The 18594-nt window shown below is 41.0% G+C and overlaps 1 protein-coding gene across 4 annotated transcripts in view; it reads left to right on the plus strand.

Moving 5' to 3' along the window:
* carmil2 (capping protein regulator and myosin 1 linker 2) overlaps positions 1-18594 on the plus strand; it is a 50842-nt gene that overhangs the window by 9536 nt on the left and 22712 nt on the right. For 2 of the 4 annotated variants that reach the window (XM_029433573.1, XM_029433575.1), the window contains exons 11-30: positions 918-1012; positions 1548-1634; positions 1790-1899; positions 2389-2466; positions 3950-4026; positions 4825-4929; positions 6363-6432; positions 6603-6684; positions 7479-7575; positions 9138-9192; positions 9412-9584; positions 10000-10068; positions 10380-10470; positions 10700-10786; positions 11044-11172; positions 11626-11742; positions 12437-12612; positions 12856-12943; positions 13610-13699; positions 13790-13856. In XM_029433573.1, coding sequence (XP_029289433.1) covers positions 918-1012; positions 1548-1634; positions 1790-1899; positions 2389-2466; positions 3950-4026; positions 4825-4929; positions 6363-6432; positions 6603-6684; positions 7479-7575; positions 9138-9192; positions 9412-9584; positions 10000-10068; positions 10380-10470; positions 10700-10786; positions 11044-11172; positions 11626-11742; positions 12437-12612; positions 12856-12943; positions 13610-13699; positions 13790-13856 — 1943 coding nt within the window. The remainder of the gene's footprint in view (positions 1-917; positions 1013-1547; positions 1635-1789; positions 1900-2388; positions 2467-3949; positions 4027-4824; positions 4930-6362; positions 6433-6602; positions 6685-7478; positions 7576-9137; positions 9193-9411; positions 9585-9999; positions 10069-10379; positions 10471-10699; positions 10787-11043; positions 11173-11625; positions 11743-12436; positions 12613-12855; positions 12944-13609; positions 13700-13789; positions 13857-18594) is intronic. The other 2 variants (XM_029433574.1, XM_029433576.1) reach the window with 2 other exon arrangements.

The raw sequence follows: 18594 nt of genomic DNA on the forward strand, positions 1-18594 counted from the left end.
ACTTCTGCATTGATCTATAAATGATCACAGTATGTGTTGCCCACAGCTGCTTTATACTGTATGTTTACCTTCATTAACTTACAGACGTACAAATGGGTCGACAGCAGGCTGCTACACAATAACCACACACACACTTCAGTGTTATCACATTACAGGAGTTCATTGATCCTGTTCATTATGACCTCCTTTATCTTCCTTTGCAGTTTTTTAACCTCTCATGTTTTATTCTTGAAAAGCATTACGATGCAAACACTGCCTTTGCATTTTATGGCATGATGTGTCAATTTACAGCATGACATAAAGTAGAATTGAGTGTGTTGCAGTTTGTGTGTGAGAAAGTTGTCTTGTCTTTCTCATACAACCTTAGAATGGACCACTGATACATCTTCCTTTGTAAGGCCATATTACACAAACTGCCTACTTATTTATAAATCCAAAAACTAGCTGCAAGTCACACGGACGGATTCTCTACATCACTCCTCTGTCTTTGGTGAAAGTACTTTTAAATTTTTCCCCCCTCATCCTGGTGTGAGCTATAGAGACAACTTAATGTCCGTACTGAAAGCTGCTAATTTCATCGTTTTCTGTTATTTGCTGTTTGTTTTAACTTGTTATACTTGAAGTCTGTTGCTTGCTCTTTCGTGTGAAACGTTTCATGCCAGGACTCCTTTGTAAAAGAGATTATGAATCTCAATGTGAAATACTCCTGGTAAATTAAAGGTTAAAATAAAAATAAAATACATGTCAGATGGATAAATAGACATTGAACCACAGGGTTAGTTATAAATAAGGGAAATACACATTGAAAAAGATTTGAACTACATTTCCACATTAAATCTTTGCAGTCTGTTTTTAAGTCTAATCTAAAGTCTAGTTTACAGGGATGGATTGAGAAGTAACTTGTTATCCTGCTGCAGGGACTTTGCATTAAAAATGGCAGCTGCCCTGCGGAAGCACTCCTCCTCTGCCCTGCAATCCATCAACCTCTCAGGCAATCCACTCGAAGACAAAGGTGAGTAACACAGTAAAACACATCTCCATATACCATAGTGGTATAAGCACAGTGTTAGAATAGAGGAGTTGTTCTCAGCCATGTTCCATCTTCAGCCAGGTGACAATTGTACTGTTTGCCTTCCTCCGAAGTTTTTCTCTAAAATGTGCGTTCAGCTAGAATGAGATTTGCCATCTTCTTGAGCCAAGCATGCAGCTCAGGGTCAGTTCACCCAAATGACACAAAAACAACTTTAAATGAATGACAATATATACAAAATAGCATGTAACTATAATATTTTACATGTTAGCAGCACTATAGTTTAATTAATACTAAATGAAAAAAAACATCAGCTGTGAGCTTTTAAAGTAATGTCCTATGATTATTAACAGTTAACTTGTACTGTTGGTGTGCGACAGTGCAGCCAGACTGCTTTTTTCATTACCATAGAAAAAGTACACGGTATGATAACAACTTCCATATCGGCCAACATGTCTGTTACATCATTACGCACGCTGGACTGTAGACACACTTTGTGTTGTCATTCCCCCTGTAGGTGTCATAGCTCTCAGTCAGGAGCTGGGACATCTAGCTGAAGGACTCAAGCTCCTCTCTCTGTCCCGGGTATCAATGACAGCTAGAGGTACACACACACACACGCACACACACACACACACACACACACACACACACACACACACACACACACACGCGCGCGCGCACACACACACAAAACATTTTACAACATACACACTTTAGTCATTTCTGTGATTTCTGGTGTGATCTAACTGTTTCCAGGTGTTGGCTGTCTGAGTCAGGTGTTGTCCTCCACTCAGCTGTTCTCAGCGTCTCTGACTCACCTCGACCTGTCTGATAACCCCGGGAGCCTGGTCACTGAAGAGGCCACGGTACTGTGTGTGTGTGTGTGTGTGTGTGTGTGTGTGTGTGTGTGTGTGTGTGTGTGTGTGTGTGTGTGTGTGTGTGTGTGTGTGTGTGTGTTTTATGTCACAGAAGCACACATCGATACATACACATACTAATACACATCCAGACGTGGAGCTGTCACTGGGAGGTTCTGTAGATATCCAATAATATTTGTACTTTTTACGAAAAAAAAAAGGTATCACTGCATACAGCTGTATGTAATACATTGTGCAGTGAAAAGCGTAATAAAATAGTTATAAATAAATTTGAGAATATTAAAAAGGGACACATCATGGGCTGAAGGTGCTGCTTATGCTCACGATGGACCTTCTACATAACCCAGTTAACATCGGCTTGTGAGAATAACATCAAATGTACTTTTCAGCAACATGTGAGCTGTGCACTCTACAGTAAACCATGCCTAAACATCTCAAACATACCCAGTGTGTATCTACATTATTTGTGTCTTGCAGTTTCTCTTCAAGTTCCTGTCCAGCACTAACTCTCTGTCTCATCTGGACCTCAGTGACACCAGCTGCCCTCTGGACACGGTCAGTGAGAGACACTTTATACAAACGCTGTAGCCGCTCCTCTCCTTGAAGGCTGGTGGCCTGATTTGTTGAATAATTGTCAAACATTTTGGAAAGTCAGCTCGCTGTCAGAGGAGAAGGTCCTTATGATAGAAGCAGGGGGAAGTGCTTGCTACATCATAAGTCCTCATCAACTCCAAAGCTTAATTATATGTGCCACCAAAACCTTGTGATTTATGTGAAGTAAGTGTTGGAGCTGAATTTGATGCTGTCCTAATGTGTCAGATTTCAGATTTAACGAATACGTCATCATTTCATCTTCTCATCTTACATATTAATCAGAGGCATAGTATTGAGGGGGAAAGAGGAACTGATTCCCAACCTGAACATTACCTGAGAGCCTTATGTTTTCTTTTATCTTTTTTACTGTTGACTGAATACATAATCTATTTATTGTATCTAAAACAATATTAGAGCCCCCCTCCCTCTGCATGGAGCACATGGTTTAGTCCTCTCGCAGTTGGGTTACACAAAATGTTCATCTCAGAACACGGTTATTGTGCTGAAATCATGTCATTTTAAAAATAGCCAAAATCAGACGACCAAAGATAGACAGGAGTGAGAGAAAACACAATTAGAGGGAAAGCAGCTGTGGATCACGTGAACCTAACTTGTTAGCAGTGTTTCAGATGGTATTCTGCAAAGATATCTGATGACCTTCACTCTGCTGTGCTTCCATACCTGTACCTGGAAATAAAATAGAAATTGCTTCATCATTAATTATCAGATACTTTGCATTCATCTCTCTTCTTTTAAGACTGAATGACACCAAAACAAATCCATCAGGGCTCAAAAGAAGCACATTAGAAGGAAGGTCACAGTTTCCCGATGACCTGTGTCAGAGCTTTATTCTGATAAGCCCGCTTCACCTGGAAATTTAACGGAAATATGTAGCATCAAAATATTGTTAGGTACCTCACCTTTAAGACAAGGTGAGATCATTAAAGGGCTCAAAGTAATATCAAGCTATTTATTGTTTTCATGTATTATACATCCCTGTATTGAGAGCAGTGTGTGAGAGTTATAGCAGGGCTTTTTAGTTTGTACTATTAATATACTGCTTCCATGTTGCAACTGGGCTAGCACTTGAAACTAATTGACCTTCATTCTGCAAACATCCTTCCAGTGAGGTTTCCCTTTATGATAAAATACAGTAATACATTCATGGAAAATATGTTGTGCAATGTAAAACCTCACAGTAATTACACTTAATAACACTTAAACACTTAATCACTAATAACCACAACAGAGACATACAGTATATCTACCTGCTGATTCAGTTATGTGTATGCACATTACAATGGATGTATTCAAAGGGGATGGGGCCCACTGAGGCTTCATATGTAAAGGTACCAGACACTGTTGTCAATGTAACTATTGTTATTCATTGAATTTCTGTGCTTTTCATTACGTAACACTCACTCATTGTAACTTTCTCCTGCAGTTATTTGTGTCCCTGTCTGCTGGATGCTGTTACAAACTGACGTACCTGAACCTGGCCAGAAACCCTTTCAGCCACAGGTCAGCTCCACTCTTCCAGCTCAGTAATGTCAGCCTGTGAACTTGATATCCTCTCTGCATTGTTGAGACACATAGAAGTCACTATCATTGTCCTAATAGACTCATAACAACTAACATGGATCATGGAGCATAAAACAGAGCAGATTGGACCAGTAAAGGTGGGACTACTGGAGTGAGTCAGTATTGTGACTCTACTCTGGTTTCTCTCATCCTTTCTGCACAAAGGTCATCTGCACTCGTTTTTACAATACATTGGTGGGTAATTCACTATACAGGGAACAACAATTTTGACTAGACACTAGACACGCTATAGGCAAAGCACAATTTCAAACACAGTCAGGACATTTTGACTCATAACAGGAGTCATAACAGGAAAAGCACATGAGAACTAATATCACTGGGACAGACACACCTAAATGAAATGTAGCCATTAATAAACCTTATTGGTTACGCTGGTGCATTTCTTGCTGTAACATGTCAAAAGGTGTGCAGTGGAAGAGGCAGGCAGGCTCCATGTTCAGGGAACATAGAATGATCTGGTAAGGAGAGCCTAGTGTGCAGAGACTAACAGGGCTGATGCTGGCAGGTGATGAGTCAGGTGACAAGCTGAGTCGGGAACATACTGAGGAAAACTAATGGGCAGGCCTGGAATAGCAGTCTGACATGACCTGACATGTAAATTAATCAGCTGCTATAATCCATTCCAGCTACATTTCATCGTGTGGTTCATAAAAAATGTGGGAAAAGAAAAAAACTGTGTGTGTGTGTGTGTGTGTGTGTGTGTGTGTGTGTGTGTAGGAAGGTGCGGGAGGTGACCAGGAGTATTGGACAGTTCTTCAGTCAGAGCTGTGAGTTAAGATATGTGGGCCTGTCTGCAACCAAACTACCTCCACAAGCTCTCAGGTGTGTTTACTTCCAACTAATGCAATAATATTATATTCTTTTTAGTTTTTTTGAAGGTGAAAGTCTACTTACAAGCTGAGATATATATATATATATGACGCATTGGAATGTGCCAGTGACATAAACTGAAAACAGTTACTTTCAAATGAGTAGATTTCCTCAACAAATGCTTTCACCATCATTTAAGATTCATCCATGTCTATACTTTCGTCTGTCCTGTCCACCACTGCTTTCCTATTTTTGGAATTGACTCTAATGCTGCATGAAGGATACTTTTAAAAATGATCATTTAAGTTGTCAACTTTCATGCATTTTTAAAATGATCCCAATTTGTTTTCTTAACTGATCACCTCACACTTTTCCCACTCTGCCTTTCTAAACACCCACCTTCCCCCTTTCTGAAATGTACCAACTCTCCTTCCTCTAAGAAATCTGAGACCACTTCACAATTTACATCAATGTGCCCCCCACCCAAAAGTGAATTGTGGGAATTAATGACACGCAATATAACTATGTGCCTATGCTGACCTTGATCTTCTAGCAACCTGTCCAGCTCTAGCCTTCTGCATGGATTATAATCATTTATGATCCCATTTCCATTTCCCTCCACCACAACATCATTTGCCCAGTAGGCTAGCCTATGCTGTAAGATTAATACCTAGTGTTTAATACCTGTTTACTCCACAAGTCCCCACATGTTGGTGAATAGCCTACACACATTTATACAATAGACAATATTTCATGTTTGCCAATTTAGCTAGCTCTGCAGCTAGCAGCTAGCTAACGGTTTTTAGTTTGCCTGTGCTTAATGACAGCAGACATCAGAAAAGTAGAATAACATCCAGTGGTAGCTAACGTTAGCCAACATTGTCTTTTACATAAAAAAGAGACCTTCATTGTTTTTTATATGTACGGAAACTTTTGAAGATCACTGGCATTGTGGCTAGGTTCAAGGTGTTAATGTATGTAAATGTAATGCTATTCTATTATTTAAATTACTACCATAGACTGTTAGCATCGGTGATGTCACTCATAAGCTTTTTAACAGATGTTACAAAGCAGTTTAGCATCACAGCTGGCTTTTCTGCCACCCTACTGGCACACAAGACGTTGTGCGCTTTGTAGGAAGACAATGTGGAGCAGAGGAGGAAGGGAAAATAAGCAGCAGCCATGACTGACAATCTAACACAATCATGCACACATATGGTTGACTAAATATACCTCCCCTCAAGGCAAAGAATGATTATGGTAATAATTTAATTCAGATTACCATTGTTTCCCCACACACATTGTAAACATTTCAACAAAACTAGATGCACGGTGGTCTGTGGGTCAAGAGTCTGTTTAAAGGGGGGAAAAGTAACCAAAGCTATATAACATGTTATTGTACATATAATATGTATAATTTACAGATATGTTTTTTTTGCAACTAGGTTATTACTACAGGGTCTGGCAACCAACACTCGTCTCTTTGGGCTGGAGTTGGACCTCAGCAGCTGTGAGGTACCGATCACACACAAACACAAAAAACACAATTGTTCATTAGTGATGATGAAGGTACAGTAACACATTATTGTGTGTGTGTGTGTGTGTGTGTGTGTGTGTGTGTGTGTGTGTGTGTGTGTGTGTGTGTGCGTGTGCATGTGCGTGCGTGTGTGTGTGTGTGTTTGTAGCTGCGTTCAGCAGGAGCTCAAGTTATACAGGAGCACATCCCTGAAGTTACAGCTATCACCAGTCTGGATATCTCTGACAATGGTTTGCAAAACCACACACACACACACACACACACACACACACACACACACACAAACACACACTTATGGACGACACATTATCCTGCTAACATGGAACAGGTTCCACAGGTAAATTCTTTATTCTGTGCAAGTTAGACTAACTAACCTTTTATTCTGCAGCTCTGTGGGTCTATTATTATTGTTCAATTATTTGTCAATAATACCTTTCATTTATTAAATATATGTTTGAATTGTTTATTTTGTTTTTGTAAACCTAATGTAAAGTTAGATATTGTAGTTTTGATTGCTAACATGCAAAGGTCAAAACTGAAGTCACATTTTTATTATTATTATGAATAATAATAATAATATTATTATTAATGTCATTAATAATGATTATACCATTGTTTTTGCGACATGTATGAAGTGTTAAGGTGCAGTTGTTATGTTGCATGTTGACTGTATGAAGAGTGGCTTCCGTGTTGACCGATGCTTGTTAGCAATGGAAATAAACTGTAAGGCTACAAGTTACTGAGGGACAGCACATGAACAGAACGGCCTTCCTCCTTCATTACAAATAACACCACACCTTTTCATTAGCAGATGTTTGTGAAACTGCAATTTCCTTTCATTTCATTTAATGTAACAAATCAGAGGAATAATTGAGATATGGTTATACTTAACGACATTTACAGGAAGTGGAATGAATATTTGAAACTATTTCAGGAATGCTTGTTAATGACCAGAGTCAGAACATGTGTCATTTTTACTTGTGTGTGATTATTGTCTGGAATAACAATTTGCCCCCTCCCCCAGGGCTTGAGAATGACATGGTGACTCTGGTTCTGTCTGTGGGTCGATGTCACTCTCTTCGGCACCTTGGACTGGGAAGAAACTTTGCCATGAAGTCGAGGTCTGGAGAACATCATATGTACCTTCTACTCTGCCACCATGTCTTCTCCTGACATCAGCTCAGTACATGGATATACAGAAACCTGCTGGAGACAGCTGAAGTCATTGTGGCAGAGCAACAATGCAAAGTTTCAAACTTAATGAATTACTAGCTGTATGTGACAACAGCTGGGTACATACAATATAAAGCTAGTGTATATAGAAAACCGAATGACAAATAACTCTCTTGTCTATGGGAGCAAAAATCAATTTCAAACATATCTGCAAGCCAAGCTGAGCTCTCTATCCTGAATCATGTCCCACCTATTTTAACTGTTTCAGTTTGATCAATCCAAATATTTTCTCCCCAAAATCTCTCTAAACAGTTCCCCTTTAACTGACAGTGGGCAAAATCCAGATATTAGAAGCCCATAAAGAGGACTAGTCACAAGACGCAGACATGTTGCAGAGAGCCAGGAGGAGGCAGCAGGCTTTTCTCACTGCATGTGAAAGCAGCCAATTAGAACATACTACTACTACTATAGTAGTACTATAGTAGTCATACAAACTTATTTTTCACTCAAAGATCAAACCATTTGTGGTATTTTTTTACACTGGGTTTGCCTCTCAGGGTACCTACAGGTTTAATCCTTATCATATCACCCACCACTATCTGTAGAAAAATGTGCGCTGGTCTGAAGTCTGTAAGGTGTTCACATTCTTCCTTCATAAATAGCAGTTGATGTGTGTGTGTGTAAGCATCCTCTATCAGTGACGTGCGGTGAGGTTCATGGCTGGAGAGTCAGATTTACAAATATATGAACCCAACTGAGTAGCTTATTCACCATTTTCTTGGCAGCATGAACATTGACTACTGGTTATTTTTCATATCTCATATCAGCATTATTTATTACACACACAGGTAAGGGACATATTTGGCCAAAAAAGAAGGTTACATTTATAGCGGCTCAGAGAGGTACATGTATTGGGCTCACGTGCGCCCTCTTCAGTGCGGCAGAGTGCTGTCTGCCTCACCTGGTGTCTTTCACTGTGGTTTTATGTCACATCAACAAGACTAAATATGTAACACACACATACATTACATACATTAACTGGACTATGGAAAGTCAGGACGCATAATAAAAGTGTCTGTAAACATTATGTTGGCGACATACAGAGAGATAGCAACAGGCACGCGTCAAATGCATGCGCTCAACCTAGTTTGCGAGGGATTGCGCAATCCGAGGGGAGGGGAGGCTCGTCGCTGCCTCAGCTCTCCTGTATCTGAACAGAGAATACGCAAATTCAGCGATTTTGACAAAAAAATGATCAAAATGATTGGAGTCATACAGAAGACGCAGTTATAGCACAGACCAGTGGACACGTATACATTTATATTTATTTTATTAGTTTTTTTTACTTTTCATGATGCCTCCCCGGACTGCACGTCCCTGTCCTCTTATACAGCTGGCATGTTCAGTTTAATTTGAAGGTTTACCTTTATATTTCTTCTGTCCTTCCTTCATTTCACGCTTTTTTCCTTTCATGTTGTTTGGTTTGATATGTACCCTCTCTGTCTACCAGAGCTCTCACTGATGTTCTTCATCGTATAGCTCAGCTCATTCAGGATGAAGAGTGTGTGAGTGACACTTTAATTTAATTCACTCTCAGCCATTAATATTACCACACCCATATACTTATCAAAACAGCAATTACAGGCCATATTTCAGTTAATATTCTAAAGGTAAAGTTTCTTTTATATATAAGTGTGTGTGTGTGTGTGTGTGTGTGTGTGTGTGTGTGTGTGTGTGTGTGTGTGTGTGTGTGTGTGTGTGTGTGTGTGTGCGCGTGTGTTCAGCCCTTGCAGTCTCTTTCAGTGTGTGACTCCAAGCTGAAGACAGGTATGTGCATCCTGCTGAGTGCTTTGGGTGGCCACGCTGCTCTGGCTGAAGTGGACATCAGTGGAAACAACATTGGAGACACTGGAGCCAAAATGCTGGCCAAAGCCCTTATGAGTAACACCAGACTGAGGTACACACACACGCACACAGACGGCATCAATTAAAGGCACAGAAACCAATTTTCCATCTTGTTTTGTGAATAATGATGCCAGCCACATCCTTTAATAAGCAGAGGTTGCTCATGCAAATTGTTCCACTTTATGTCAACACAGCGTTACACTGGAACATTTCTGTGCCACACTCTAAATATTTCCTTCAAGTTGTAAATCTACTGTTTGCCACTAGATGTCATCATGTCATTATTTGAAACTAACATTGATTGACTCCAAGAGTGTTTTATTTGATGTGTACACTTTAGTATTTAATGTTAATGTCACCTGTCAATCAAGCGACACACCTTCCCAGATGGAGTTGTACAGGTGAAGCTCAGCTGTACATCCTTCTACATGCACCCCCCCCCCCCCCCTCCCACCTCCCCTCTCTAGGACTCTAGTCTGGGACAGAAACAATGTAACTGCCAGGGGTTTCCAGGATGTGGCTGATGCCTTGGAGAGGTCATATACACACACACACACACACACACACACACACACACACACACACACACACACACACACACACACACACACACACACACACACACACACACACACACACACATATTAGCCAAAGTATACGAGAAGTCACACAGTAAAAGCTGATTAATCCTTAAAAAACTATTTAGCACTATAGTTGGCTAACATGCTGTTACTATCATGTAGATGACATTTGCTAGCTTAAGTTACCATTGTCAGATCAGAATCAGAAGACTTTGCCAATAAACACTTTAATATGAGTTTTGATGTTAGGCTTTGTTGTTGTGCAGGAACTTCACTCTGCAGCACGTCTCTGGCCTGGCTGATATCACACTGAGTTACCGCAGCAACCCTGACAGAACAAAAGAGGCCCTGCACAAGGTCAGTGTGTGTGTGAGTCTGTGACAATATAACCACAAACACTTTCTCATGATCTGATCTGGAAAATATTTAGAAAGGTGAATTATGTACTGTACTGTACAATGTTCAGTGTACACCGTGTGTGTGTGTGTGTGTGTGTGTGTGTGTGTGTGTGTGTGTGTGTGTGTGTGTGTGTGTGTGTGTGTGTGTGTGAGATTGTGTGTGTGTGTGTGTATGTGTGTGTGGGCAGATTCAGCAGTGTTTAGACAGAAACAACCAGAGACAGTCTGACAGAGTGGAACTTCAGCAAGTATTTAGAGCTCAACAATCTGAGAAGGTAAGAGGTGTTTTAGAAAAATCACATTTTTTGTTGGAAGTCAGTTAACAACAATAGTAAAACATAATGCTGATTAACTCTAATATAGTATTACAAAAGTGTTAAAATAAGGCTTAACCTGATTCATTTTTAGTGATCAATCAAACTAATCCTATCATACCAAAGGTGGAGCTCTCTGACTGAAGCACAGCTGATGGTTAAATAAAGAAATGTTTGTGCCTCGGTCTGTATCTTCAGCTGTTTGTCCTCTCCTTCAGCAGGTCCAGGATATGTGTCAGCAGTTAGAGGACAGCCTTCAACGTTTGAACCACTGCAACCTTCAGGAGGTCCAGGCTGACATCCTGACAGCACATGAGCTGCTGCACAACACCAGGGAGTCCTTCAAGGTACATGATGTCACAAACTGCCAGATCCTGGTGGGACTGAATTACACATCTGTTGAATAAAAACACATTGGACCACTTTATTAGGTACACCTGTAACATCTAATGGATCCAATACAACATATAGAAAAAGAGAGGCACTCATGTGTTTATTATTGACAGTGTAGTTTGCAGTGTTGTTGAACTGGACTGCATTATACTGAGATGTGTTTCCATTTACAAACATGAGGGGCGAGAATATTAGAAACACATCTCAACATAAAGCAGTCCAGTACAACAACACCTCTAACTAGAACCTCAGTAAGAAACATAAAGTTGAATTAACACTTTCAACATTGTAACAGCTGTAACATGGCAGAGCTGTTGCACTGGAGTGCATCAGATTGCATAGGTGTACCTAATGAAGTGGCCAGAGTGTAAATCATGCTTGATGCCACTCATGTTTTTTGCTGGCAGCTGCTTCCCTCTCTGTATGAGGCAGGCAGGCAGTGTGCCTCTGATGGAGGACTGGTGAACTGCATCCTCACTGACGCTGCTGCTGCCCTGACTGATGGGTTCAACAGAAGCATACAGGTACACATTAATACTGTCCTCTGTAACATCACACAGGCCAAATACTGTTCAGTGATAAAACAAAGGTTTCCATCACGTGAAGGCTAGTTCACTGTTTTACAAATGCTAGTGTGTTGGACTACACATCAGGGTTAAGGCCATCGCATCATCATTTGTTTGAAAGACAACCGGAGCTAACAAAGTTAACAAAACAGTAACTCTTTTATATTGTTTCCACATTTACAACCGCACACAGGGCATCTTTAATTGGTTTGTCTTTTCCAGGGAACGTGTGGACAGATATTACAATTAGGGCTGTCAAGCGATTAAAAAAAATTAATCTAATTAATTACAAGCTCTGTGATTAATTCATCTCGATTAATATCATATATCAATATTTGGTGTGAGAGCTCCGTGCAACGAGGGGATGCAGTCGGAGCTCCGTGCTCCGTGCTGTCGGAGCTCCATGCGACACATTACACACATTACAATGAGCAATGTGAATCGATGTGAAGATCTACTCAAGCATCAATGTCCTAACATCCCTGCAGACAAACATTACAGACATTAAGTTGGAGTACTGCTAAAGGAGGTTCAACTAAAGCAACATGATTTATTTGGGAGAAGTGAAGGGCAAAAAGAAGAAGAGTTGGTTAAGACAATGTGATGGTAAAGTGCAGTGCACATAGTAGACACTGGTGACTGTGTGTTCCAGGAGCTGGCTCAAGGCCTGATGAGGTGTGCAGAGGCGGCGTGTCCTCGGGCGGTACAGCGGTTTAGTGTGTGCGAGTGTCTGTCAGAGTGTGTGTCCAAAAGAAGCAGACAGACACACACATTCCTGAGAAGCACTCTGGTGGAGAACACGGGGCAAATCATCAGCAACAGATTGCGGTAATAACATTTATTTAAGACACTGGCTGTGTAATCACCATGGATACTGTACACTCTGACAGTGTGATGGACATCTTCAGTAGAAACTTTGAAATACTGGTCAGCACATTATGCTCAGAATCACTTAACGCTATAATGATAATGAAACACAACCACATGTATATTAATTATCTATCGAATATTATATTTTATTAATGTACTGTACAACTATAGTTCTGTGTCTTTGTTCTGTCCACCATCCAGGGAGCTGAGACAGACATTGAGTGTCTCTCTGGCTGAAAGCATCATAGAACAGGTACAACAGGACCTGACAATGGCACAGGACAAAATGGTAAATGTGTGTGTGTGCGTAAGTGCGTGCATGTGTGTGTGTGCGTGCATGTGGTGAAATGTTATGGTGATTACTATAATCCATACATCTTATATAGATCATCAAAATGTACGATATAGTTTAACTTTCTTGTCTGTAGACATGTTTTATATATGTCATTTTAAATGGCATTGGAGATAAGCAGTAGCTAAAGAAAATTGTGATTTATTTTCATGACACATGAGTTTCTCTATAACATCTTCTGACCACCAGTGGGAAATTAAACAGTAAGGAATACTTTATGAGAAATATAGTTTGTTGTCTCATGCACAATCAGGTGAGTTTATATATATATATATATATATATATATATATATATATATATATATATATATTTTTTTTTTTTGCCTAGCTTAGCTAGCTCCATCAAAGTGAAACAATACAAGTTATCAATAAATCCAACCCTTGTTCTTAATGTCTCACAGTATAAGATGGCACACAAGGATTTCTGCTTTAATTCTTTACTGTTAAACTTCCCTTGAAAACACCAATAGGTATTATTATTACTCTATTATCGATCTTAGATTGCATTCTTTTTGAAAATATTCTTAAATACTATTTATGTTCATACACTGTATGTTGATATGTTGCACTCATTGGTGATGTTTCTCTTTATATACTGTGCAGGATTGCTTTTTAAAAGAAAATGCATGCATTGCTCTGAAAATGAACATCCCAGAGCTTCGACTGGTTGACAGCGACTTCCCAACTGATGATGTAAGAGACACACATCTATCCATCCATTTATTCACTCATTCATTTATGTGTTGGATTTTCCATTTTATGTTCTTCCTCTCTCCATCACAGTACAGTCCAGCATTTTGGAGAAATAGTTTCTACTCCAAGAGCCTGAGGCCTGCCCCTTCAATAAAGAGTAAGATACAACCACTATTACTGTGTGATCCTTTAATGTCTCTCTCTGCCTGTCTCTGAATCTGAAGTCAGTTCAATTCTATTCATTTTCATGTGTTACATGGCAAAGTGTAAAAATAAGGATTATTTATGATAATAGCGATTATTCATCTTCTCCTCCAGACACATCTGCAGTTAATCTTTCAATATTCTATATGTTTTTAACCTGCATCCGCCCCTACACGCCTATCTCTATGTCATTTCTGTGTTTTTGTTGTTGCAAATAAAATATAATTAAAAAAACAATAACAATCACAACAAAGTGTACAATGGAGCATTGTGGTGTACACAGGATTTTTTGCTCTCAAACAGTAATTAACCTAGCATTAAATCATTTTTTACGTGATGCCAAAGATAACATACATGTGTGCTGATATAGTGAACGTGTTAGCAAACAGTTGCCTATTTACACAGCCAACACAGAGCTACATGACCATCATGTTTGACTACAACCTGATGAGTCCAGTACTATCCTCTCTGTAGCTCTGGTTTCTACAGATCACGGCACCGGGTTGTGTTTCTCCAAAAGTTGGTTCAACTTTTCACTACCCACATTTAATTGAAAGGGAGGACTGGCGTTTTGGCTGCAGAGCCTGATTTGGTGTGAATGCAGCATAATACTTGTTGGCGATAATTCTCTGTGGGTTCATCACTTTGAGCAACACCTACATACATAGTCATGTATGTGTCATATATAATATTCCATTGTTAATACATACATATGGATTGGAGCAGCTATTAGTATATTCATTTATCGTCTTTCAAAGTCAAACATAACCTGTTCATTTAGATTAGGTTGCCTGGAGCACCCAGGTAGCTCACCTGGTGTAACCCCATGTACTAAGGTCCTTTCTGCAGCAGCCTGGGTTCACACACTTGTGCACAATTCCTTTTTCCCATGACACCATCAAAGCAAAATGTTGGATGTAACATGCAACATAATGACAACTGAATTTGCTTTAAGGCCCTATCACACATATCTGTATGGCGGAAACGTATACGAAAAATAGCTCACAATTTGTCCAAATACGTCCAACTTTTCATTGGATCGGAAAAGTGAACATATAAAGATACGCATGTCTAACCTATTGATATCGTACCTACGTAAATATAGTACGTACATACCTAGGTGAATACAGTACGTGAATATGTTATAGGTACGTTAGATATAGGCTACGTCGGGAGTGGATAACCTATTCGTAACCTATGTTAAACTTATGCCTGACGGTGGAGTAACTTATTAAACGTGTTTCTACAGCTAGCGTTTTGGGAGCTTATTGGGGTTTAAATATAGTATATAGGGTCCCTGTGAGTAGCTCATCCTCACTTCTTCACAGCATGTCTTGATGAATACATCAACCCATCATCAGAGAGCATGGAGGATGCTGAGAGGCTGTGACAAGAGTACATTCTAGCCGTTCTCCAGCATCAGCATGACGTGAACCAAATGGCACTTTTCCAGCTCCGTTGGCCAGACACTCTGATACGTTTTAAATAAGTAAGTGATAAGCTATCAATAGGTTAGACATACATATAATAATTTGTTATGTATTTGTTATGTATACGTCAGCTACAACACCGCTGTGGAAAAGTTGGATGTATTTGGACTCTTACAAATGTTGAGCTAATTTTCATATACGCCAGCATGTTTCTGCCATACGGAACCGTGTGACAGGGCCTTTAACATTAGAGGGGCTAAACATATTAAAGGTGTCCAAAGAAAATTCACAGGGCCATAAAATCAAAACCACCTCGGACCACAAGCTTATATAAATTGCACCCTTGCACTTAAAATGTTTTATTGAAACCAACAAAACACAATGAACACAATGTTTTTATTAAAAGCAACAAAACACATTGATAAATGATGAAACAACTTTATAGGAGGCATGTAGTGTGGAAGGTTACACTAGTTATGTTATATCATGAATGTGATGGTATTGCATTGTCAACATCATTTAAATCAGTTCTGCTGTTCAGCAATGACATGTGACATCTGAGCTCAGGTATTAATCTTAACCTCATGTATTTCATCTTGTCCCTTTGTATTCCTCATGTGTGCTTTGCCATTCTGTGTCAGACACATAGCATTGTTTGGCTAATTGGAGCATGGCCTTTTTACTCTCACACCAGTGACTTTCACCATTGGAGAGATGATATGGGGAGAAGATGGAGGAGGGGAAAAGAAGATGATGAAGAAACATGGGGGGATTTTTACAACCCCCCATCCCCCACTCCTTTGTTTGATTGGAGGATAGCTTTGAAATAAGTCATAAAAAATAGATAATAATACATACAAATAATCAGTTGCTCATCTTAAAATGTCTGTATAATTATGTTATAAAAAGAATAAGGTATATAATATATCTTTACAACAAATATTTTATTTCTAAAAGTGTATTTCTAAAACAATTTGCATTGCTAAGGCCTCCTAAATATTTAGACAGTGTAACTGAAAGGTTAATAACCATGTAGGTTTAAAGATATTCTATCTTGTTTTATGTGCAGTACAGTGTGACAGCAGCATCCATCTGCTGTTCTGCTCCTCTCTGCTTCCTCTATGCTCCTCTCTGCTATTCTCCGCTTCCTCTCTGCTTCCTCTCTGCTCCTCTCTGCTACTCTCTGCTACTCTCTGCTCCTCTCTACTTCCTCTCTACTCCTCTCTGCTACTCTCTGCTCCTCTCTACTTCCTCTATAAACCTCTCTGCCCCTCTCTGCTTCCTCTATGCTCCTCTCTGCTTCCTCTATGCTCCTCTCTGCTCTTCTCTGCTTCCTCTCTGCTTCCTCTCTACTCCTCTCTGCTTTCTCTCTGCTTCCTCTATAAACCTCTCTGCCCCTCTCTGCTTCCTCTCTGCTCCTCTCTGCTTCCTCTATGCTCCTCTCTGTTTCCTCTATGCTCCTCTCTGCTCTTCTGTGCTTCCTCTCTGCTTCCTCTCTGTTGCTCTCTGGTTCCTTTCTGGTTCCTCTCTCTTTCCTCTCCGCTTCCTCCATAAACCTCTCTGCCCCTCTCTGCTTCCTCTCTGCTCCTCCCTGCTTCCTCTCTGCTTCATCTATGCTCCTCTCTGCTCCTCTCTGCTTCCTCTCTGCTCCTCTCTGTTTCCTCTCTGCTCCTCTTTGCTTCTTCTCTGCTCCGCTCTGCTTCCTCTCTGCTCCTCTCTGCTTCTTCTCTACTCCTCTCTGCTCCCTATCTGATTCCTCTCTGCTTCTTCTCTGTTCCTCTCCGGTTCCTCTCTGTTCCTCTCCGCTACTCTCTGCTTCCTCACTGCTTCCTCACTGCTTCCTCTCTGCTTTTTCTCTGGTTCCTTTCTGGTTCCTCTCTCTTTCCTCTCTGCTCCTCTGCTTCCGCTCTGCTTCCTCTCTGCTTCCTCTATAAACCTCTCTGCCCCTCTCTGCTTCCTCAATGCTCCTCTCTGCTTCCTCTATAAACCTCTCTGCCCCTCTCTGCTTCCTCTCTGCTCCTCCCTGCTTCCTCTCTGCTTCATCTATGCTCCTCTCTGCTCCTCTCTGCTCCTCTCTGCTTCCTCTCTGCTCCTCTCTGTTTCCTCTCTGCTCCTCTTTGCTTCTTCTCTGCTCCGCTCTGCTCCTCTTTGCTTCTTCTCTGCTCCGCTCTGCTTCCTCTCTGCTTCTTCTCTACTCCTCTCTGCTCCCTATCTGATTCCTCTCTGCTTCTTCTCTGCTTCTTCTCTGTTCCTCTCCGGTTCCTCTCTGTTCCTCTCCGCTACTCTCTGCTTCCTCACTGCTTCCTCACTGCTTCCTCTCTGCTTTTTCTCTGTTTCCTCTCTGCTTCCTCTCTGGTTCCTTTCTGCTTCCTCTCTGCTTCCGCTCTGCTTCCGCTCTGCTTCCTCTCTGCTTCCTCTATAAACCTCTCTGCCCCTCTCTGCTTCCTCAATGCTCCTCTCTGCTTCCTCTATGCTCCTCTCTGCTTCCTCTATGCTCCTCTCTGCTCTTCTGTGCTTCCTCTCTGCTTCCTCTCTGTTGCTCTCTGGTTCCTTTCTGGTTCCTCTCTCTTTCCTCTCCGCTTCCTCTATAAACCTCTCTGCCCCTCTCTGCTTCCTCTCTGCTCCTCCCTGCTTCATCTATGCTCCTCTCTGCTCCTCTCTGCTTCCTCTCTGCTCCTCTCTGTTTCCTCTCTGCTCCTCTTTGCTTCTTCTCTGCTCTGCTCTGCTTCCTCTCTGCTTCCTCTCTGCTTCTTCTCTACTCCTCTCTGCTCCCTATCTGATTCCTCTCTGCTTCTTCTCTGTTCCTCTCCGGTTCCTCTCTGTTCCTCTCCGCTACTCTCTGCTTCCTCACTGCTTCCTCACTGCTTCCTCTCTGCTTTTTCTCTGTTTCCTCTCTGCTTCCTCTCTGGTTCCTTTCTGCTTCCTCTCTGCTTCCTCTCTGTTTCCTCTCTGCTCCTCTCTGCTTCCTCTCTGCTTCCTCTCTGTTACTCTCTGGTTCCTTTCTGGTTCCTCTCTCTTTCCTCTCTGCTCCTCTGCTTCCGCTCTGCTTCCTCTCTGCTTCCTCTCTATTTCCTCTCTATTTCCTCTCTGCATGTCTATGCTTAGCTGATTATTTCTCTCTGCTCTGCCCACTTGTGTATCCTCCTCTTTCCTATTCTCTCCTCCCCCTTAATCATTTTTAGTCTCTTGACACCTCCCTCCTTCTCCTTTTCCCATTTTCTTATTTTTTCATTCCCCCTTGTCTTCCCTGTACAGCTCTTC

Source organism: Cottoperca gobio, chromosome 6, assembly GCF_900634415.1.
Source record: "Cottoperca gobio chromosome 6, fCotGob3.1, whole genome shotgun sequence".
NCBI lineage: Eukaryota > Metazoa > Chordata > Actinopteri > Perciformes > Bovichtidae > Cottoperca > Cottoperca gobio.